Source organism: Gorilla gorilla, chromosome 5, assembly GCF_029281585.2.
Source record: "Gorilla gorilla gorilla isolate KB3781 chromosome 5, NHGRI_mGorGor1-v2.1_pri, whole genome shotgun sequence".
NCBI lineage: Eukaryota > Metazoa > Chordata > Mammalia > Primates > Hominidae > Gorilla > Gorilla gorilla.
Window position 1 is genome coordinate 132,487,640 of NC_073229.2, and position 24,587 is coordinate 132,512,226.

General features: G+C 41.2%; 1 protein-coding gene across 3 annotated transcripts in view; it reads left to right on the forward strand.

Annotated features, from left to right (window-relative positions):
- AFG1L (AFG1 like ATPase) overlaps nt 1-24,587 on the forward strand; it is a 238,672-nt gene that overhangs the window by 25,677 nt on the left and 188,408 nt on the right. For all 3 annotated transcript variants that reach the window (XR_010134338.1, XM_004044494.4, XM_055390724.2), the window contains exon 2: nt 4,664-4,887. Coding sequence is in view for 2 of the 3 variants with exons in the window: in XM_004044494.4 (XP_004044542.1) it covers nt 4,664-4,887 (224 nt within the window). In the remaining variant the exon portion in view is untranslated. The remainder of the gene's footprint in view (nt 1-4,663; nt 4,888-24,587) is intronic.

Consider the following 24,587-nt stretch of genomic DNA (forward strand, 5'->3'; position numbering starts at 1 on the left):
AAGATAAACAGTATGTTTTGCCCACAATACTGATATTTCCTATGAATAACTTTTAAACACTTTTTAATTAATTAATTAATTAATTTGTTTAGACAGGGTCTCGTTCTGTCACCCAGGCAGGAGTGCAGTGGCACGATCTCCACTCACTGCAGCCTCAACCTCCCAGGCTCAAGTTATCCTCCCACCTTAGCCCTCTGAGTAGCAATAGTTCCTAGTAGTAGTAATCCCTATAGGACTAGAGGCATATACCATTATGCCTGGCTAATTAAATTTTTTTTTTTTTCCATCTGTAAAGACAGAGGTTTCACTATGTTTCCCAGGCTGGTCTCGAGCTCCTGGGCTCAAGAGATCTTTTCACCTCAGCTTCCCAAAGTGCTGGGATTATAGGCGTGAGCCACTGTGCTTGGCCAAAACAATTTTTATTTATCTTATTTTTATTTTTTTTAGAGATGAGGTCTTGCTATGTTGCCAAGGCTGGAGTGCAGTGGCCATTCACAGGTATGATCATGGTGCTCTGCAGCCTCCAACTTTTGATTTCAAGGGATCCTCCTGCCTCAGCCTCCCAAGTAGCTGGGACTACAGATGTGTGCCACTCCACCCGGCCTCAACTTTAAGAAAATTAGGTTTTATTTATTTATTTATTTATTTTGAGACATAAGTAAATATGCTCTGTGGATGGTAGTCTCAGGCCTGTTGTGTTAACCCTTTTCTGCACATTATTTGTACTAAATATAATCCTCTGAAGTGAGGCTGTTGGGAAATAGGGGTGGTGTGGGTATGTGAATGAGGGGGATATGAAAAGGGTGGGACTTTGTGCCCCCCTTCCCACTTTTCTCTTTAATAAATTGAGGATTCTATGGAAGATTTTGTATGTAAAAAAGGTACAGCTATTAAAAAATAAAGTTGGAAAACCACTCCTTTAAACAGTGAGACGAATTTCAAGCCAAAGATTGATAAAATCACATTTGGATTTTAGTAAGATCAGCCCTGGAGTTGGCAGAAGATATTTGACAGATCGTGGTAGTGGTAAATTTGGCACAGTGGTGGTGATCAGAGTCATACATCAGTACATGGAGGCTATGCATTGATTTGACCTAAAGTAGTGGGACATCTTGAAGGGAGTGGCCCGCTGGTCAAAGCTGGATTAAAAGATTTTCTGATTTGCAATTGGTTAAGGAAACAAAGCTTTGTCTAAAAATTTTGGGTCAACAGAAAAGAATGTTAGCTCTGGCTGGTGAGCATAACCTCCTCCAGGCCCCTCAGGAAGAAATTTAGAACAAAGAATAATGGTCAGAATTCAGTCCTCTGTTCCCCCTTTTCTGAGGTCTGTGTGCCAGTGGATCCATTTGGTAGGGGTTGGAGTTTCTGAAAAACAACTCAGTGACGTGTATTAAGATGTTATCTTTAGTTTCTATAGGGTACATCTCTAACCTCTTTGGCCGTGATTTTGAGCTTCTATTATCTTCTTGCTTATCAAGTGGCTCATTTACTTCTCAGGGCTAGCTAGGTGTCTGGAATTTCCCTTGAAGAAATTCCAGATTTTTCTTTATTTCCACGTTGCGGGGGGCATGGCAGGCCCTAAGAGAGACCCCTGCTTCCTTTAAAGGGCTCAAGCTGGGGTGGTAGGATGAGGAAGGAGAGGAGGGAATGAATTAGAGAGTATTTCACATACAAAATTGAGTAGCATTGATGATTGATTGGCTGAGAACCTGGTTGAGGAGTAGAGAACAGGATTGTGGGAGGAAGAGGAATATATCAGTAATCACCCTGAAGTTTCTTACTTGGTTGACTCCAGAAGCCTAAAAGAGGGGGTAGAGAAGAGCGTTTTTCTCTTGTGAGATTCTGAAATCCTGTAACACTAACTGGGTATTCAACAGTTCAGTTTGATTCTGGCACTCTTTATTTGAAGTGAGCATCAGATCCCACAAGTAAAAGGGCTCAGTCCCACAGAATGCCCCCACTTCACATGCCAGCTGCAAATGGGGTATACAGGCTACCCATATATCTACCTGGCAACTACAAATTTGGGAATTCCCATAGCCTTCCTCCCCTTTAGATTTGATAATTTGCTAGAATAGCTCACAGAACTCAGGGGAAAATTTTGCTTATGTTTACTGGTTTATGATAAAGGATACAATTCAGGGAGCCCAGTAGAAGAGATGCCTAGGGGGATACCTAGAGGTTGAACGCACCTAGATGTGTTCACCAACCCAGAAGCTCTCCAAGTCTCCTTGAGTGTTTACAGAGCTCAATCTCTAACCCCACCTTCATGGGGTCAGTGCTTGGGGCTGAAAGTTCCAACCTTCTACCCACTTGGTCCTTCTGGCTACCAGCCTCACCCTAGAGTCACCTCCTTAACATAAACTCAGGTGTGATGCAATGAATAACAGAAAACACTCCTATTACTCAGGAAATTCCAAGGGTTTTAGGAACTCTGTGCCAAGGACCAGGGACAAAGATCAAATATATTTCTTATTATGCCACACTGGCAAATATCTCAAATTGCCGGGAACATTTAGGAACTCTCAACCTGCATCTCCAGCTTCAACATTGAACCCAAACCTTATCCTGGTACTGTGAGGCCCAGTGTTCCAGGATACCCTTAGATTCTGTTTTACAGGCCTTAAGCAACTATATCAGTTAGGGTACAACTTAGGCTTCTGTAACAGAGACCCCAATTATACAGTACTTTAAAAGCAAGATAGAAGTTTATTACTCCCTTTTAATTTCTTTTGGAGAGAGAGTCTCACTCTGTTGCCCGGGCTGGAGTGCAGTGGTGTAGGTCATAGCTCACTGCAGCCTCAAACTCCTGGGCTTAAGCCATCCTCCCACCTCAGCCTCCCCAAGTAGCTGGGACTACAGGCACATGCTAATTTTAAGCCTGGCTAATTAAAAACGAATTTTTTTTAAAATTTGTTATTTTTAGTAGAGATGAGGTCCTACTATGTTGCCCAGGCTGGTCTCGAACTCCTGAGCTCAAGTGATCTGCCTGTCTCAGCCTCCCAAAGTGCTAGGATTACAGGTGTGAGCCACTGTGCCTGGCCAGAAGTTTATTATTCTTTTACATAAAAATCCAGGTAGGCAATCCAAAGCTGGTTTGGCAGCTCAGCATTGTTGGAGAACCAGGCTTTGTGAATCTTGTTGCTCTGCTTCATTCAACATTCTGTGTGCATCTCATTGCCTCTTCCAGCTGCAGTCATTACACTTTCACTCCAGTTAGAGAGAAGGGAGGAAAAGGGAGCCAGGAGGATATGCCCTTTTCCTTTAATGGGGTATGTCAGAACTACACACATTTCTGCTCATATCCCATTGTTAGAACCTGCTCACATGGCCATACCTGACTGCAGGAGAGGCCAGGAGATGTAATATGTGTCTGGGCAGCCATGCATCCAGCTAAAACTTCTATTTAGAAAGGTGGAACAAATAATGGAAGACAGCCGTCCCTATCTCCAACATTCATGGTATATTTAAGGACTTTTCCCCCTCTTTTGGGGAAAACATGGACCTAACATTGTGATTGTTAATTCTTTTTGCTAAAGTAATTTTTATGTTATTGTGACAAAGGAAACATGATGTTCAATGAAATGAATAAAACGCTGGCAGAGTACCTTTGGGAAATCTTGTTCTGAAAAATGTGCCAGGTTGCTGCTGTTTATTGTTGCTTCTAAACAGTAGAGAAGGAGTTAGCTGCTTATTAAACCTGCCCCACATAAGGAATGGAATTATGGTTGGACCTCGCCACAATCATTTCTCTCCCAGGAGAGGCCAAAAATAGGATCAGAACACCACCCTGCTTTGAAGCAGACACTCTTGCTGTGTCTCAACTCCATGTCCAACTCCCTAAAGGTTATGGAAAACAGAAAAAGATCTTAGAAGCAGAGGGCTGAAATCGATGTGGTAATATCTGAATGTTGTGTTGTCTTTGGGTAGAGAATTAAGGAACAGTGGAAAACCCTTGGGACTAGTCTTCACGTCTTTGTCTTGGTGCTTAAGAACCAGAATTAGGGTTTACTCAAAGAAAGGCAACTCTCTTGCTTTGGGAAGGAGATGAGGAACCCCAGTGTCTCCTTTAGTGGACTGGAAGCAAAGCAGAAGCTGTAGTAGGAATAGGCCTTCTGGAAGAGAGCTTACAATTATAGTTTATGGGTTTGGGGTTTGTTTCCTTTTGTTAAAATAAAACAATTAGAAATATATTCATTGTTTAATTTTTTTTTTTTTTTGAGACCGAGTGTCACTCTGTCACCCAGGCTGGAGTACAGTGGCACAATCTCTGCTCACTTCAACCGCTGCCTCCCAGGTTTAAGCAATTCGTGCCTCAGCCCCCCAAGTAGCTGGGATTACAAGCATGCACCACCATGCCCGGCTAATTTTTGTGTTTTTAGTAGAGATGTGGTTTCACCATTTGGCCAGGATGATCTTGAACTCCTGACCTCAAGCGATCTGCCTGCCTTGGTCTCCCAAAGTGCTGGAATTACAGGCGTGAGCCACCATGCCTGGCTGAAAATGTATTTTATATTATTTTTATCAAAATGACATTTACAAAAACTGCTCCAATAGATATACTTGTAACTAGTTAAAAGTTTGAATTTGACCCTTAAGAAACATGTAGAGCACTGTGAAAATGTATTTAAGAAAGTCTAAAATTTTATGTTTTTGTTTATAGCCTATACGGTTCAGACATCCGAGAGCATGACCCCAACTGCCACTTCAGAGACTTATTTGAAAGCTTTGGCCGTTTGCCATGGACCTCTGGACCACTATGATTTTCTGATCAAAGCTCATGAGCTAAAGGATGATGAACATCAAAGAAGAGTCATACAGTGTTTGCAGAAATTACACGAGGACCTTAAAGGATACAATATAGAGGCAGAAGGCCTTTTTTCAAAGGTGAGGCTTGTGTGATATGAAAGATTAAACAGTTAAAAGTGTAAGCATTTTCTAAAATGGATGCAATGCAGTAGGACACAATCATGAAACATCTTGAAAAATTTTCACCAGTTCCTTTACACAAATTCTGTTGGATCCCCATTCCTGGCCTTTTGATGTTCCGTAGCTTTCTTTTGCCTTCAGGGGTTTGAATAGCTTCATATTTAGGTATTTAAAAAACGCAGTCCAGTCTAAATAAAAACTTCTATGGAAATCAAAGCTTTCCCTTTCCTCTAGCTCAGGCCTCATCCAGGGATCAGCAGTGGAAAAGGAGGAGTGATGTGTTCTTTCCCTTTTCTTCCTCCTTCTTTCTCTGTTTGCCTGACATCTCTAGGGTCAGAATGAGAAGAATGAAAGATTAGAGTGAAACAGCAGCCTTAAGTGACCAGTTAGTTATTGGGGCCTTTGTATGGCAGATGCTGACATGCTAGCTCTTTGTTGAGGGTCTTATTGGTGGGTTCTTCAAGACTCCCATGGGGACCTCCACACTTCTCCAGTCTTTGACTAACCTCTTATCACTCTGGGGAAGCAACTCACAACCCTGCATTCTGCCGACACCGCCTTGCCCTTGCCCTTAGCCTTCTTGGGTGGGGTCTTTTCAGGACTTTTTTTTTTTTTGAGACAGAGTCTCGCTCTTTCACCTAGGCTGGAGTGCAGTGGCGCAATATATTGGCTCCTGGCAACCTTTGCCTCCTGGGTTCAAGCGATCGTCCTGCCTCAGCCTCCCAAGTAACTGGGTTACAAGCATGGACCACCACACTCAGCTAATTTTTGTATTTTTAGTAGAGATGGGGTTTCACCATGTTGGCCAGGCTGGTCTTCAACTCCTGACCTCAAGTGATCCACCTGTCTCGGCCACCCAAAGTGCTGGGATTACAGGTGTGAGCCACTGTGCCTGGCCTGGGACATTTCTTGTTGGGTCATCTTTTATGGTGTCCGTGCAGGCCACAGGAAACATAACATCTCCTTTCGCCACCCCTTGCTGCATGGGCGGCCTCAGTCAGCCTCCTGTCCTCAGACTTCTGCAAGCAAGAAGCAGGCACTGGTTTCTGTCTTTGTCATGCATACCCCTTTCTCCTGGGGACTTATATCAAGCTCTCCCATGAACTCTTCCACACTCTGCTCTGGCAGCTCCTTGTGCATTTCCTTACCTAGGCAAGCATCCAGCTGGGGAGAGCGATGTCCATCTCAATTTATATTCAATCCTCATCTCTTTGGATGCTTCTCTTGGGAACCGCTCGTATTTGTTACGAGATATCTGAAGGGCACACCATGGCACTCTACCCAGCTAACAACTTTCTACCTTGATCACTTTCTTCAGTTTCACTTTGGTTTTAGGGCTGTTTTGCCTTTTTTTTTTTTTAAACCTAATTCCTGCATGGATGTGACTAGTGTGTATTTATTTATTTATTTATAGATGGATTTTTGCTCTATTGCCCAGGCTAGAGTGCAGTGCTGTGATCTTGGCTCACTGCAACCTCCACCTCCCAGGTTCAAGCAGTCCTCCTGCTTCAGCCTCCTGAGTAGCTGGGATTACAGGCACACACCACCACACCTAGCTAATTTTTGTGCTTTTAGTAGAGATGGGGTTTCACCATGTTTGTCAGGCTGGTCTCGAACTCCTGACCTCAGGTGGTCCGCCCACCTCGGCCTCCCAAAGTGCTGGGATTACAGGCATAAGCCACCACACCTGACCTATTTATTTATTTGAGACAGAGTGTTACTCTGTCGCCCGGGCTGAAGTGCAGTAGCGTGATATCTTGGCTCACTGTAGCCTCCGCCTCCCAGGTTCAAACGATTCTCCTGCCTCCCAAATAGCTGGGATTACAGGCACCTGCCACCATGCCTGGCTAATTTTTGTATTTTTAGTGGAGATGGGGTTTTGCCATACTGGCCAGGCTTGTCTTGAACTCCTGATCTCAAATGATCCCCCTGCTTCGGCCTCCCAAAGTGCTGGGATTACGGATATGAGCCACTGTGCCTGGCCTATTTATTTTTGGAGATACTGTCTCATTCTGTCACCCAGGTGGGGTGCAGTAGCACAATCATAGCTCACTAGTAGCCTTGAAGTCCTGGGCCCAAGTGATTCTCCTCCCGCAGCCCCCTGAGTAGGCTAGGGCTACAGGCATGCACCACTATGCTCCACTAATTTTTAAATTTTTTTGTAGAGAGAGGACCTTACTATGTTGCCAGGCTGGTCTTGAACTTCTGGTCTTAAGCAATCCTCCTGCCTCAGCCTCTAAAGCACTGGGATAATTGGTGTGAGTCACCACACTCAGCCTATGTCTTTCTTTAGAGTGAGTGGGGGCTTATTTTCCCTGGTCATCAGCTTTGAGCTTTTGTTGAAATTCTATGACAACAGGAAAACTCCTGTTCCTTATCGAATATAGAAGCCAATAGTCTCATCTTTAAATTGTGGAGGAAACATTAATAGTAGTAAGAGTTAAAATATGGTCCAACCTAAGAAACTAGTTTTCCTTTAATTGACTTTCCCCACCCCCTGCCAAATATGCTTTTACTGTAAAGTCTTTAGAAGAAAGGCACCATAGAACAACCATTAGTAGTACTTTATTTAAAAATGAATGAGGGGCCAGACGCAGTGGCTCACGCCTGTAATCCCAGCACTTTGGGAAGCCGAGGTGGGCAGATCACCTGAGGTCAGGAGTTCGAGACCAGCCTGGCCAACATGAGGAAACCCTGTCTCTACTAAAAATACAAAAATTAGCCAGGCGTGGTGGCAGGTGCCTGTAATCTCAGTTGCTCAGGAGGCTGAGGCAGGAGAATCGCTTGAATCCAGGAGGCAGAGGTTGCAGTGAGCCAAGATCACTTCAGCCTGGGTGACAGTGAGACTCCGTCTCAAAAAAAAAAAAAAAAAAGAATAAGGGCCAGGTGTGGTGGCTGAACCTATCTATAATCCTAGCACTTTGGGAGGCCAGGGTGGAAGGATAGCTTGAAGCCAGAAGTTTGAGATCAGCCTGGATGATATAGGGAGACCCTATCTCTACAATACAAATAAAAAACAAACAAACAAAAAATGAATGAAAGTAATTTTACTTTTTAATAAAGCTCCTGAGAGTATAGTTTTATTTTTATGTAAAGAAAATGTCTTCCCATTGTGTTAACACTATTAGTTGAAAGAAATAGAGATTCATTTAGATTGCAGAAAGAAATGGAGATTTAGAATAAGATTATATAAGAACATAGCAATGAAAGGCATCTCCATGACACAGCTAGGCCTTACAGTGCTCTGCCATTCATGTCATTCATTGTCTTGGTCCACTTGGGCTTCTATAACAAAATACCATAAACTGGGTAGCTTATAAACAACAGAAAAAGATTTCTTGTAGTTCTGGGTGCTGGGAAGGCCAAGATCAAAGTGCTGGCAAATTCAGTGTCTGGTGAGGGCCTGCTTAACTATTCTTGGACAGCTGTCTTTTCACTGTGTCCTCACATGGCTGAAGGGACAAATGAGCTCCCTCAGGCCTCTTTTGTAAGGGCACTAATCCAACTGAGGAGGGCCCCACTCTCATGACCTCATCACCTTCCAAAGATCCTACCTCCTAAGAGCCTCACTTTGGGGGTTAGAACTTCAACATATGAATTTTGGGGTGATGCAAGCATTGAGACCATAGCACCCACTTATTTTGTTGTTCCTTTTCTCTCATGTCTGCTTCCACTTCTGTTCACTCTACCAACTTCTCAATTCTCTCTGTGTGTCTGTAGTTTGAATTCCTGAGTAAGGATCTCATAGGCCAACCAATAACTTCATCCCTGTTTGGGTAGAGCTTTCACATTGGGTTTCTTAGAGGCCGTTAACCAGCGTAAAGATTGGCTTACCTATGGTCCCATGCAGGGCTGCTCCTGTGAGCATGGCAGTTGCTCTCAGAAGGGGACTGTGAGTGTGGTGGGCACCATGAGTGACCAGTCCAGCACAATGGTTATAGGTAATGATGAATTATTTCTTTTGATGACCAACCTCTTTTTCCCATATTTCTCAGTTTATAGTTGAGTAAAGAACCAAAAAGTTTGAAAAATATAGACTGCTTATGTACTGCATATCTAGTTATATGTGATATATATATAGGGATATATTTGCATATAGTATATAAACTATAACATATAAAACTATGTAATTATATAGTTTGTGATACAGGTGGGCATCCAAGTAAAATAACAATTTGGTTATGTGGCCTAGCCAGGAAACAACATGTTGTACTCAACTGGATATTTTGGTTATCTGAGACTTGAATTGCTTTCCTGAATTTTACATCTTGTTCCCTTTCTAGTCCTCTTCCTTTTGGAAATATATTCCTTTTGTTTTGTTTTGTTTTGAGACAGGGTCTCACTCTATTGCCTAGCTGGAATGCAGTGGCACAATCATGGCTCACTGCGGCCTTGACCTCCCGGGCTCCAGCAAGCCTCACACCTCAGCCTCCCCAGTAACTGGGACTACAGGTGCGTGCTACCACACCCAGCTAATTTTTTGTATTTTTTTTTTTAATAGAGATGGGGTTTTGCCATGTTGCCCAGGCTGGTCTTGATCTCTGGGCTCAAGCAATCCTCCCATCTTGGCCTCACAAAGTGCTGGGATTACAGGCATGAGCCACTGCTCTTGGCCCTTATAGTTTCCTAAACCCACTAAATATTTTAAATAAAGATTTTACTTAAAAATTTTATTGTTTATTTTTTTTGAGACAGAGTCTAACTCTGTCACCCAGGCTGGAGTGCAATGGTGCGATCTTGGCTCACTGCAACCTCTGCCTCCTGGATTAAAGTGATTCTCCTGTCTCAGCCTCCCGAGTAGCTGGGATTACAGGCGCCCACCACCACGCCTGGCTAATTTTTGCATTTTTAGTAGAGACGGGGTTTCACCATGTTGGTCAGGCTGTTCTCGAACTCCTGACCTCAAGTGATCTGCCCGCCTTGGCCTCCCAAAGTGCTGGGATTACAGATGTGAGCCACTGCACCTGGCCCCACTAAATCTTTAAAATACTGAAAGAGATCTAAACATCTAACATAATTTGAAAAAAAGTATATAAAACTTTAGTTTTTAAAGAGTATAAAGATGACATAGACCTATTTTTTTCTAAAAACAAACACTGATATGCCAATTATCAGAAAAGGAAACTTTGGGCTATTAGGTTTTCCAGTGATGGAAAAACTTTATTTGGAGAGTTCTTTATTCTGGTGCTATGGTTCGAATATTTGTCTCTTTCAGAACTCATGTTGACGTTTAATCCCCAGTGTGGCAGTATTGAAAGGTGAATTCTTTCAGAGGTGACTGGGTCATGAGATCTCTGCTGTCATGAATGGATTAGTCCATTCGTGGAGTAATGGGTTAATGGATAATGGATTATCATGGAAGTGGGACTGGTGGCTTTATAAGGGGAAGAGAGTCTTGAGCTAGCATGCTCAGCCCCCTTGCCATGTGATGCCCCTGTGTCATCTGGGGCTCTGCAGAGAGTCTTCACCAGCAAGAAGGCCCTCACTAGGTGGGGTCCCTCAAACATGGACTTCTCAGCCTCCATCACTGTAAGAAATAAATTCCTTTTTTTTTTTGCGACTGAGTCTCACTCTGTTGCCAGGCTGGAGTACAGTGGTGTGATCTCAGCTCATGGCAACCTCCCCCGGGTTCAAGCGATTCTCTTGCCTCAGCTTCCTGAGTAGCTGGGACTACAGGTGCATGCCACCACGCCCAGCTAAATTTTGTATTTTTAGTAGAGACCAGGTTTCACCATGTTGGCCAGGCTGGTCTTGAACTCCTGACCTCGTGCTCTACCTGCCTGGGCCTCCCAAAGTGTTGGGATTACAGGTGTGAGCCACTGCGCCTGACCCATAAATTCCTTTTCTTTATAAATTACTCAGTTTCTGAAGATAAAACTCTGACTTTGGACTGTAGACCTTTGTCTTGGGTATGAAACCTTGACATTGTTGAAAGAATAGTGGAAACTAAGGGACAACAAGTTTCACCACAGCACAGTCTTCTTTCTCTGATAGGCCATCCGAACAGCTAAGGAGAAGACAGATCACTCAAGAACTTAAGTTGTTTATTAGCTACAGCATGTTTGCTGCTTTGATACACATTCAGCCATTTTGGAGGAAAGCTAAGCAGTACTGACTGCCCATTTTCGTGAACTTTAAATAACAAATACTATTTCTCAAGGTCTTCATTTTATCATTAAATTCAGCTAATTACTACCTGTTTAAAAATAAATAAATAAATAAATTTCAGAATATCTGAAACTCAGTTTCAGATATTCTGTTATAAGCAACAGAAAATGAACTAAGACATGTGCTAAGTAGGATTTATGATTTTATGAACTTTGGATTTTGTTTTCAATACAGTTGTTTAAACTTCATTATAGGCTGGGTGTGGTGGCTCATGCCTGTAATTCCGGCATTTTGAGAGGCTGAGATGGGAGGATTGCTTGAGGCCAGGAGTTTGAGACCAGCCTGTCCAACATAGGGAGACCCCATCTCCACCAAAAAAAAAAAAATTAGCTAGGCATGGTGGTACATGCCTGTGGTCCACCTAATTGGGAGGCTGAGGTGGGAGGATCACTTGAGCCCAGAAGGTTGAGGCTGCAGTAAGCCGAGATCGTGCCACTGCACTCCAGCCTGGGCAACAGAGAGAGACTGTCTCAAAAAACAAAACAAAACAGAACAAAACAAAACACAAATAGACTTCATTATGGTGGACTTATTTTTTTTCCCTCATTATACTCCTAAGAAACTTTCTGTAAGTCTATGCTATAATATTAAAATAAAGTATACCTTCTTCATAAGATACCAAATTTATTAACCAAGGTGATAAAATTGGTGACAAACTACCAGGCTTCTTTCACCTACCTATGTAACAATGTTTTCTCTAGTAAATTAACATTTGAAGATGTTATGAACAGATGACCATGCCATATGGGCAACAAACTATGAAGAATGAACATTTATAAACACTTTACTTTTGTTATTGAATAAAATTTACAACCAGGTTAATCTGACACTTTTAATGTATGCATAATTGTTATTGTGCTGTGAGGTAATTAGGCATAAATGGTAAGTAGTTCATGTAAATCACTATAATTAGAATTACTTTTACACAGCCAAATCAAGCATTTCCAGAGTCAGGGAGGGAGAGAATTAAATAGAGTATGGAGCTACTCTGAAAATCTCTATTTCCATTAATCGGGGGTCTATAGGCAGCCAGGTTTTTTCATCTCTTGGGAGGAGACATCGTAGCCCAAGAGACCTGAGAATTGGGAGCCACAGAACTCCTTTCCTTTTTCTCCTGCCCTCTACCAGATAATTTTCAGTTTTTCCCTAATGAGAACTTATTTCCAACTCCCTCTTATATCCTACCATCTTTTATTTGGATATCCCCTCCTCACCCTTCCAAGAACAATGCATGAGGCAGATGGAAAAGAACTACTCAATTCTACCATTGCACTCAGAGCAGCCACAGGCAATACATAAATAACTGTATTCCAATAAATCTTTATTTAGAAAAACAAGTGTCATGCTGGATTTAGCCCATGGCCATAATTTGCTGGCCTTTGCTCTAGATGACTGCTACCTGACTAGATATGAGGGCTGGTAGATCATTAATTGTATTCAAAGTCCTGCTTGAACTTTACCTAGTCTAGCTTTCAAGTTTAATATTCCATTACTATATTGTATTCCTGCCTCTATTCAACAGGAACTATTCACTATTCCATTAAATAGACAAACAGACAAATATAACAAAATAGAAAGTTCAGAATATACATGGGAAGTTGATATATGATTGAGTTGACATTGTGAATTAGTAGGAAAAGGATTGTCTATTCACTAAATTAGCATGGGATCATTGGTTATCTATGTGAAGATTAAAATAAAATTAAGTACTTACCTCTAGAAATAAATGCCCTAAATTTAAAGTGAAAACTTTAGAACTTCTTAAAGAAAATATAGAGGAGTAACTTTGTGAACTTGGGAAAAGGAATAATTTCTTTTCTTTTTTTCGAGGTAGAGTTTTGCTGTGTTGCCCAGGCTGGAGTGCAGTCATGGCTCACTGCAGCCTTGACCTCCCAGGCTCAAGCAATCCTCTCAGCTTAGCCTCCCCAGTAGCTGGGACTACATGTGCATACCACCATGCCTGGCTAATTTTTTGTATTTTGTAGAGATGTGGTCTCACCATGTTGCCCCGGCTGGTCTTAAACTACTGGCCTCAAGCAATTCACCTGCCTCAGTCTTCCAAAGTGCTGGGGTTACAGGCTGAGCCATCATGCCCAGCCAGAAGAATTTCTTATACAAGATATGAAAGTCCAATATATATGTTCATGTTGTCCTGTAAATTAAAAAAAAAAAATAAAGTCCAACTTATAAAGGTAAGCACTGATACATTTGACTATGTTAAAATTTAAAACTTATAGTTAACAAAAGGTACCATAGAAAAAGTGAAAAGGTAGACGACAGACTGGGAGAAAAGATTTTTCATCAAAAATAATTGACTACTGGCTGGGCGCGGTGGCTCACGCCTGTAATCCCAGCACTTTGGGAGGCCGAGGCAGGTGGATCACCTGAGGTCAGGAGTTCGAGACCAACCTGGCCAACATGGTGAAACCCCGTCTGTACTAAAAATACAAAAATTAGCCAGGTGTGGTGGCGGGCACCTGTAATTCCAGCTACTCAAAAGGCTGAGGCATGAGAATCGCTTGAACTTGGGAGGCGGAGGTTGCAGTGAGGTGATATCCGCCACTGCACTCCAGCCTGGGTGACAGAGCGAGACTCCATCTCAAAAAAAAAAAAAAATTGATTATGGATCGCTCTCTAGAATACATAAAGAACCCTGACCAGGTACAATGGCTCACGCCTGTAATCTCAACACTATGAGAGGCTGAGGGTTGGGAGGATCGCTTGAGGCCAGGAGTTTGAAACCAGCCTGAGCAACATAGCAAGACCTAATCTCTGCAAATAATAATAATAATAAAGAATATATAAATAACATCTACCATATAATAGAAAAACAGACAACCCAGTAGAAAAATAGACAAAAGAGAGTATTTTTTTTCAGAAATAACTAGCAGATGCCACAAGACTGGATAAACAAATCAGAATGTATTTATAAAATGGAATGTTGCTTAGCATGGGGATGATTATATATTCAGGTGGCTAATACTGAGGAGGAAGGGGACAAGGGAGGCTTCAACTATACTTAATGGTTTATTACTTAAATTTGAAATAAATGTCAACATAGAAAGATTTGATAAAGCTGGAGGGTGGGTAACGAGGTGTTCCATATAGTCTTCAATTTTGCCTGTTTGTAATATTCCATTGTGAAAATATTTTACATGTGATTGCAAGATATTTCAACAGGTTAGTTTTGTTTTTGTTTTGTTTTGTTTTGTTTTGTTTTGTTTTGTTTTTGAGACAGAGTCTTGATCTGTCACACAGGCTGGAGTTCAGTGGTGCGATCTCGGCTCACTGCAACCTCTGCCTCCTGGGTTCAAGCAATTCTCGTGCCTCAGCCTCCTGAGTAGGTAGGGCTACAGGCATGTGCCACCACGCCTGGCTAATTTTTGTATTTGTAGTAGATGCTGTGTTTCACCATGTTGGCCAGGCTGGTCTCAAACTCCTGGCCTCAAATGATTGCCCACCTCAGCCTCCCAAAGTGCTGGGATTACAGGTGTGAGCCACTGTGCCTGGCAGGGTTAATTGATTTTTTTTTTCATTTTGAAAAAATTACAACTTTTCTTGAAAATATAATTTTAGAGTCTACTAGTTCAGCCTTTCCTTCTTACAAATAGACTGAGGGGCCGGGTGTGGTGCGTCATGCCTGTAATCCCAGCACTTTGGGAGGTTGAGGCAGGTGGATCAGTTGAGCCCAGGAGTTTGAGATGAGCCTGGGCATCATGGCAAGACTTCATCTCTAAAAAATAAAAATAAAAAAAATTAAAAAAAAACAAATAGACGGTGGAAGGGGAATTATTAGCACAGTCCTCAGGCATATGAAATATGTTTATAAGAGGGTTTTAGCAATGCAATGTTTTCCTCTTTCTGAAATTTCATAAACTGAATACTTATAAATCTGATCACACTCTTCTCCTGCTTAAAGCTTTCAGCCCCCTCAGGATAAACTACAAACTCAGCGTGTCCTTCAAAGTTCTTGAGAGCCTAGTCCCTGCATCTTGCCAGCCTCCTCTGCCATTGTTCTCTGCTGGCAATAAAAGCCCCAGCTATGATGACCTGCTTAAAGATCCTTGGACGAGGCTGAGACCTTATTTTGTCTCTGGGTCTTTGCTAAAGCTGCCCACCCTCCATCCTTTCGTTATGGCTCACCTCACATTGCCTGCTTGGTGACCACATGCTCCTCTGGTAGATATTGTATTTCTTTCTTTCTTTTTTTTTTTTGAGATGGAGTCTCACTCTGTCACCCAGGCTGGAGTGTAGTGGCACGATCTCAGCTCGTGGCAACCTCCGCCTCCCAAGTTAAAGCGATTTTCATGCCTCAGCCTCCAAAGCAGCTGGGATTATAGGCATTTGCCACCGTGCTTGGCTAATTTTTAGTAGAGATGAGCCAGGCTGGTCTTGAATTCCTGACCTGAAGTGATCTTCCTACCTTGGCCTCTGAAAGTGTTGGGATTACAGGTGCGAGCCACTGCCCCTGGCCGGTTTTTCTTTTCTTGGTCTTCTGGGCCTGAAGATCCCAGCCCACTGCCTAGCACAAAGTAGCTGCTCAATACTCAATTCATGTTTGTGGAATGAATGAAATGTGAATGAGTAACAAAGCCATCACTAAAGAGTCACAGAGCCTATCCATGTATCTGTGTGAGAGTGTAGGTGTCTCCATTGTGTGCCTATATCCACGTATGTCTCTGTGAATATGTCCTCTTCTCATTCCCTCCTTAACATCAGTTTTTAGCTAACCCTGAAATGCCTGGAAGGCCAGTTTAATTTCTCAGATTCAGAACAACAACAGCATTCAGAACAAGGGATATTTTCCACATCTTTCTTTTGATGAAGCCCAGATTGGCTTGAGAGTAATGCTCGTATCTCAGTAGTGGACTGAACTAGTAGAGGACTGGAATAGACCAGACCTAGCAGAGCTTCACCTAAGCTGGCCAAAAGCAGAGTATCAGGTAGGAGCAAAGTGAACATGGAAGGATTTGCCAGAAAACTAGCCTGCTGTCATTTGTCTCCCAGTGGTGCACACGGGAACTTATAAATGTTTGTGACTTGAATGCATGAGACGTCAAAAAGTCATTTGCATCTTTAAATTGTATTATAATCAGAAATTGAGCCATTTCTTACACTAGTAGTTTTAGAGTTTTAAGCACACCCCCAACTTATTTAGATACTTAAATAGGCTTAATTATGCTAGTAAACCGAGCAAGTTGGTGTATTATACTTTAGGCTGCCGAGATTCTTTTGCAAATCAGCTAAAGACATTTCAAAAACCATTTTCATTTAAAGAGAATTTATGGGTGCTAATATATAGTTCAGTTTTTTAGTTTTTAAAGATCTTCTTAGAAACCTGAAATGATCTACTTTTATCAAAAAGTGGTCCATGTTGAGAATGCTGTAATGCCAGTTTTTAAAAGATGTAATTATGCTCAGCATTCCAGCTGGAATCATTGTTTCTGATTCTATCATTTTGGGAGATAATAATGCAATGGTGGGGGGAATGGAGAGAAACAGGAAAAGTAGTATTCCTGCATTTTAAACAAATTGAAAACAACACTTTTTATTTTAACAGCACCACCCTTATTATCTAATTGTCCTAGTGGAAATGATGCCAGAGTAGCAGGTGGATAGTGACCCAGAAAGGCAGAGGACGTGCTATTTCAATGTATAACTTTGATGAGAATCACCTTGGATCATTTTTTAATGCTAGAATTTTAATATCATAGGGAACAAAGGATAATATTAAAATCATTAAATCAAAATATTTGGAATGATGGATGACATACATTCTTTTAGTTTGCAGTAAAGGAATAGTTTTGATAACAGTTTTGAAAGCAAATGTCTACAATACAAATATGCAGATTTTTTTGAATAATTTTAGACTTATTTCAAAAGTAAAAGTAATACAGTAGTCACCTTACCAAATTTTGTTCTGTTTTTTTCCAACTTTTCATTTTGAAAAATTTCAACAATATACTTAGATCCACTAATGGTTAATATTTTGCCACATTTGTTTAATTTTCTCTCTAAATATCTTATTTTCTAGAACCATCTACAAGTAAGTTGCATCATAACACTTGACCCCTAAATATATCACATATAACGCCTAACAAGGACCTTTTCCTGCATAACTATATTATCATCATCACATTCCAGAAATTTAACACTCATTTAGTAATGTTATCTAAAGTAGGGTTGGCAGATTTAGCAAATAAAAATACGGGCTGCCCAGATAAATGTGAATTGTATGTATGTATGTAAGAGATGGGGTCTTGCTATAGCCCAGGCTAGTCTCTAACTCCTGGGCTCATGTGATCCTCCTGCCTTGGCCTCCTGGGTAGCTAGATTACAAGTGCAAGATATGACATTTTTGAAAGGAATGTAGCATGATCTAACCTTGAAGATACGAACTACCTCAAGCTAATAGTTTACCTGATATACGAGAGATGTTGCTGTATCTTCCTGAAACATTTAAAATAGCCCTTAGGGCTCCTTCGAGTTTGCTGCAGTGCCCTGGGTGCCTCAATTTGAGAACTTCAATTCTTTGCAATGTGTTGTATTGACTTTTTAGTACATGCGAGCACTGTGTGTTCACTACACATGCAGTATATATTATGTTATATGCTCTGCGTGTTTTATTATTTGTGTTTTGTCCCCCCTTCTATTCCGTGAGTTCCTTGGAAACAAGGATTGTTTTCTACACATTATTGTATCCTCAGCACATAGCACAGTACATGCAGAGTACAGAGTACATGCCCATAAATGCTGGTTGAATTGTATGAAATTGAATCTAGGTTAATCTCCTAATTTTATTAATGAGACACAAAGGCCTAAGGTTAGCAGAAATATCTCGTGTTCAGAAATGTTTGTTAGTGATAAAGAGATCTTAGTTCTCAAATACGACCCTGACTTGAGCCTCTGCTTTTCAGTTAAGTAGAAACCTAAACTGGACATATATCATATATTATGGGTAGTAACAATGAGGTATATTGAAATAAATAATCAAAAAATTCCGAAGCTAAATATTATAATGTTCATCTTGGGATTGGTGCATGGTGGTTACATGAAAGACAGGGCTTTTACTAAAGCTTTTCTGTTTTTGTTACTAAATCCTCAGGGAGATGGTGTAATGAAAACATTTCACTGCAGTGGCTCATGCCTGTAATCCCAGCAATTTGGGAGGCTGAGGCGGGAGAATTGCTTGAGCCCAGGAGTTTGAAACCAGCTTGTGCAACATAGGGAGATCTCATCTCTACAAAAAATGTAAAAATTAGCTGGGCATGGTGGTGGGCACCTGTGGTCCCAGTTACTTGGGAGGCTAGGGTGGGAGGATCTCTTTAGCCCAGGAGGTCAAACCTGAAGTGAGCTGTGATGGTGCCACTGGACTCCAGCCTGGGTAACAGAGCGACACCTTGTCTCAAAAAAACAAAAGAATCATTTTGGACTTTGGAGTCAGATTTGAAGTGCATTTCCATTTTGGCTCTGACACTATCTTCATCTTTGTCTTAGTTTTGCCATCTAATTCATAAGTCATTTGCTAAGAGTGGGAATATTTATCTCTGAGAAAACTTTTTCCTCTATGATTACAAAATGTGAAATATTTAAGAAAGAGCTCTGTGATCAAATAAGTTTAGGAAATGCTATGTGAATAACTCTCAGAGAATCACAATGCCGTTAGTATATCAAAGACTCTGAGAAATTCTGCAGTAAACAAACTTTTTTTTGTTGTTTTTTATTTTTTATTTTTTTGTAGAGATGAGATCTCTCTATGTTGTCCAGGTTGGTCTTGAACTCCTGGGCTCAGGCATTCTTTCTGCCTCAGCTTCCTAAAGTGTTGGGATTACAGGAGTGAGCTACCATGCCTAGTCAAAGAAACTTTTAAACTTTGGTCCTGTAATTCAGTGTTTCTCCAACTTGAACACATGGCTTCTTTTAAAATGAACACCCATAAACATAATGCAGAAGTAATGCTTTATGCAATAAACTTTAGAAAACCCTACTTGCTTCATAGGAATTGTTTGATGTGTCTGACATGTAGTGAGATCTCAACAAAAGATGTGAGACCCCGTTACCAAGACACACATCCTGGATTCTGGCTTTAAGACATTCAATGCTTATTTATTTATTTATCCAGACAGAGTAGTCTTGCTGTGTCGCCCAGGTTGGAGTGCAGCGGCATGATCTCAGCTCGCCTGTCCCCCTACATCTTCGTTAATACAGTGTCCTCTCAAACTTTCAGATTTTTGCCATGATGGTATTTCATTAATATTTTAAATCTTACCTCTTGTATTGTGAATGAGAGTATTCTTTCAACGTTAAAGCCATTTGCATTTGTTTTTGTTACTGATTGATTTATAAAAGCTCTTTGTTTATTAAGAAAATAAACTCTTTTTTTTTTTTTGAGACAGAGTCTTGCTCTTTGGCCCAGGCTGGAGTGCAGTGGTGTAATCTCAGCTCACTGCAATCTCTGCCAAATGATTCTTGTGCCTCAGCCTCTCGAGTAGCTGGGACTACAGGCACGTGCCACCACATCCGACTAATTTTTGTATTTTTAGTATAGATGGAGTTTCACCATGTTGGCCAGGGTGGTCTCAAACTCTTGGCCTCAAGTGATCTGCTCATGTTGGCCTTCCAAGGTGCTTGGATTACAGGTGTGAGCCACTGCACCCAGGCAGAAAATAAATTCTTTAAATTTTTTTTTTTTTTTTGGAGACAGTCTTGCTCTGTTGCCCAGCCTGGAGTGCAGTGGCATGATCTCTGCTCACTGCAACCTCCATCTACCAGGTTCAAGTGATTCTCCCACCTCAGTCTCCCATGTAGCTGGGATTACAGGTGTGTGCCACCATGCCTGGCTAATTTTTGTATTTTTAGTAGAAACGGGGTTTCACCATGTTGGCTAGGCTGGTTTCGAACTCCTGACCTCCCGCCTTGGCCTCCCAAAGTGCTGGATTACAGGTGTGAACTACTGAAATTCTTTTAAATTATTTTTTAATTTTTAATTTTTGTGGGTATATAGTAGGTGTATATATTTATGGGGTACATGAAATGTTTTGATACAGGCTTGCAATGTGAAATAATCACATCATGGAGAATGGGATATCCGGCCTCTCAAACATTTATCCTTTGTGTTACAATCAAATTATATACTCTTTTAGTTATTTAAAAATCTACAATTATTGACTATAGTCATTCTGTTGTGCTATCAAATAGTAGGACTTATTCTTTCTGGTTTTTTTTGTACCCGTTAACCATCCCCACCTCCCCCTCCACCCCAGCCTCCCACTACCCTTCCCAGTCTCTGGTAACCATCCTTCTACTCTCTATGTTCACGAGTTCAACTGCTTTGATTTTTGGATCCTACAAATAAGTGAGAATATGTGGTGTTTGTCTTTCTGTGCCTGGCTTATTTCACTTAATGTAATGACCTCCAGTTTCATTCATGTTGTTGCAAATAACAATATCTCATTCTTTTTTTATGGCTGAATAGGACTCCTGTGTATTCTTGTCCATAATAACTGATGCAATTTTTTTTTTGCAGTTTATTTGCTGTTTTTCCTTCCTTAGGATTTTTTCTAACAGAAAGTTATAATTTCAGTGTTTTTTTTTTTTTTTTGAGATGGAGTCTCGCTCTGTTGTCCAGGCTGGAGTGCAGTGGTGTGATCTAAGCTCACTGCAACCTCCATCTCCCAAGTTCAAGCGATTCTCCTCCTCAGCCTCTCCCAAGTAGCTGGGATTACAGGCATGTGCCACCACAGCCAGCTAATATTTGTATTTTTAGTAGAGACAGGGTCTCACCATGTTGGTCAGGCTGGTCTCGAACTCCTGACCTCAAGTGATCTGCCCGCCTCAGCCTCCCAAAGTGCTGGGATTACAGGTGTGAGCTTTATAAGCTGTTGATAAGGATTACAAGAGAAGAGGAATTTGATTTGATGGGCCCTGGTTCCTGAGAAGGTAGATGGGGTATAAAATCAAACACTGATAGAAGGTTGGAAGAAGGACAGGAAGAGGAATCGTTTTCCTTTGTAACAGGAGGAATGTCACAGGAGGAGGGAATGGATGGGTGCAGACGTGGGTGGGATTGCAGTTTCACATAGGAAGTTGAAGGACTTTCAACCCAATGCCTTCTGTTCTCTTTATGAAGAAGTAGGAGACATCTTCTGAAAGTGATGAGTGAAATGTAGTTTTGCTTAATGGGAAGTAAGAAGGTTTCAGAGATTCTTTGTAGAGACACAGTGAACTCACCAGGAAAACAGAATTGTTGACAATATGGAGGGCCCAGAGAGAGGGTCCTCTCTGCATGACTGTCAGACTTTTTTCAGCAATCCTCAGCAATCTGGGTGAAGTTCATGGAAGGGTATATATTTTAGTATGAGATTTTTCTATTTTTAGCTATCTTTTTATCATTTATATATGATTTTATTAAATTATGGTTAGAGTACATTTGATTCTTTGGAATTTATTGAAGTTTTCTTTCTGGCTTAGCATATGGACTATATTTGAAATTATGCTGCTAGTTTTTGAATGTATTCTTGGTTTGTTGGGTTTAGAGTTTATATGGATGTAAATTGCTTGAACTTACTAATTGTATTGTTCAGATCTTTGAGAGGGATGTGTCAAAGGGTATGATGTTTCTTTTTTCACGAATTACAGGTCTGAGTATAAACAGGTATTGGTAAGCACATTATGCTTGCAGTCTTTGGCGTGATTACACATGCAAAGGTGAGCAGTGATGGGGAATTTCCCTGTGCTGGGCCCTGCACCCAACAGATAAGGAGACAGCAGGTTGGAGAGTTGAGAGGGCTTACCCAGGGTCACCTAGCTAATAAATAGCCAGCCAGGATTTGTACCTAGATCTTTTGGGTTCAACTCTAATACTCTTCTGCCATATCTCTTATGCTTGGTGGAGGTAGGTGGTAGGTTATCACTGTCTTCCAACATCATCCTTAAGCTTATGAGCTTATGATCTATCTGCACAATCTAAAAGGTGATGTCACTGGATCCTCATCAAAAGCCCATTAGAGAAGGTGTCATCATCCTACTTTACAAACTCCCTAAGATACAGGTAACTTGTGGCAAATCTTATAACTGGTCACTAGAGAAACTTAGTCATTTCAGATTTTGAAGTCTGAGTCTAATGTTACGTGTGTGCATTTTGGGAGTCCGGGATGTATCAGAGTCCTGGCAGAAAACAATTCACAGCAGATGTTTCAATAAAGACCAAATTTAGAGACTACTTAGAGAGGCATGGGCAGGCTTAAGGCAGCAAACAAGGGATGGAAGGGCAAAGGAGGAGACTGGTGAGAGCTGGAGCTGTGGCCTGAGGGATGGGTCGCTTGTTGGTCTGGAGGGATGCAGCTCTACTGGGACACAGCTCTGAAGCAGGGAGGGATGGGAGAGAACGACCCATCCCTTTCTATGCCCTCTGTCCTGTTTCCTGCAAGGAATGCCTCCCACGGGCTGAACCAGCCAGGAGCCAGCCAGAAAGGGCAGTCGCTTGGGGTACAGACAGGACAGAGAAGGCATCAGGGGAGGGGAGCACATGGAGAATGACCAGCACCAAGAAACAGTGTAAGGGTGGAGTTCACTGTGATTTCTGAGACATAAGGACAAGTTATAGGGAATTAAATTTAAGGAAGGAAATTTAATAGGATAGAAAAATAGCATTAAGTTGTGAGAAAATGTAAATTAGGAGCATGCAAATGATGTGGGTTCCTAAGGGACAGCCATTTTGAAGAAAACCGTGTAACCCTTCCTCTCCCTGAAATCACTACTATTAATAAATAATTCAAAAACTTCTTTAGGACCCATTTTATATCCTTCTGATTAGTCTTACTGTTCTCCATTTGATCCTCTGATTTTTCCCTTAAGACATAGATTTTTAAGCCCCTTAAAATAATTTCAATAATTATTAGAAAACTGAAATTTTTATTAGGAGAAGATTAGCTTGTTTCCCCAAGTAAAAATACGTGGAGTATATAATATTGTTTAGATAGACTATGTCTATGTCTAATGATTCTCGTTAGGAGGGTATTCATTTTGTTGATCAATTTACTTACATTAAAATCTCCGTCTTATACAGTATTCATGTGATATGAGGTATTTGTGATCTTAGATGTTTGAGGATCTTTTCTTTGGCACAGCAGTATCTCTTTGTCGTCTTCTGAATATTACTATAAAATATAATACAACATAACAGATTATATATGTAATATATAATGTAGTATTTGCTAAAGTGCTCTTTCTAAAATATATTGAGTTGAGAGGGAAAAATAGAAGAGAGGACCGTGAGTGCAACTTTTTCTTTTTCTTTTTTTTTTTTGAGATGGAGTCTTCCTCTGTTGCCCAGGCTGGAGTGCAATGGTGCGATCTCGGCTTACTGCAACTTCTGCCTCCCGGGTTCAAGTGATTCTCCTGCCTCAGCCTCCTGAGTAGCCTGCCACCATGCCTGGCAAATTTTTGTATTTTTAGTAGAGACGGGGTTTCACCATGTTGGCCACTGGTCTTGAACTCCTGACCTCAAATGATCTGCCCACTGGGGCCTCCCAAAGTATTAGGATTACAGGTGTGAGCCACCATGCCCGGCCAACCTTTTTGTTTTTTTTAGCAGCATTCAGCTCTCTCCATGCAATCTTTCCCCCCATCTTTCTTCATTCCTTTTCCCTGAACTTCATTTATTCAGCCTATCTTGAGTATATAATGTAGCAGTATTAGAATAGGCCTTAAACTATTCCCACAAAATGTATTGTGAAGAATTATGAATTGCTATGACACTCTCAGTTACCTAATAGAAAATGCTGCTTTCAAAAGATTTCACATACATAGAATATACTTAGAGATTATTAGGTTTTATGCAAGTTTTCCAATTTGAAGCTGTTCTAAAATTAAGAGCATAATGCTTTTTCTGGCAAGTTGAAAATAGAATAACCATTGCATGATAATGGTTCATATAAGAAACAAAAAACCAAGAAAAATTAAGAAGTTTTGGCAGGAGTAGAAAACTGTTTTGAGTGGAGATTTAAGAATAGATGGAGAGTTAACACGCAGAGAGATACCAGGAAGCCATCCAGATGGCAGAGTCAAAGCAAAGAAGATCCTTTTGTCTGGCCTAGACCATGAGTTAGGTCTAGAAGGCACAAGCTACATTTAGTAGAGAAAGAAAGCAAAAAGGAATAGGAAAGCAAGAGAGGTTTCTGAGGCAGGTTGGAATGAACCCATAAATTATAAAACAAAAACAGGCCAGGTATGGTGGCTCATGCCTACAATCCCAGCGCTTTGGGAGGCCTAGGCAGCAGTTTAAGACCAGACTGGGCAACATAGTGAGACCCCATCTCTACAGGATAGTTTGTTTGTTTGTTTGTTTGTTTTTTGAGATGGACTCTCGTTCTGTTGCCCAGGCTGGGTGCAGTGGTGTGATCTCGGCTCACTGCAACCTCCGCCTCCCGGTTCAAGTGATTCTCCCACCTCAGCCTCCCAAGTAGCTGAGATTATAGGCATGTACCACA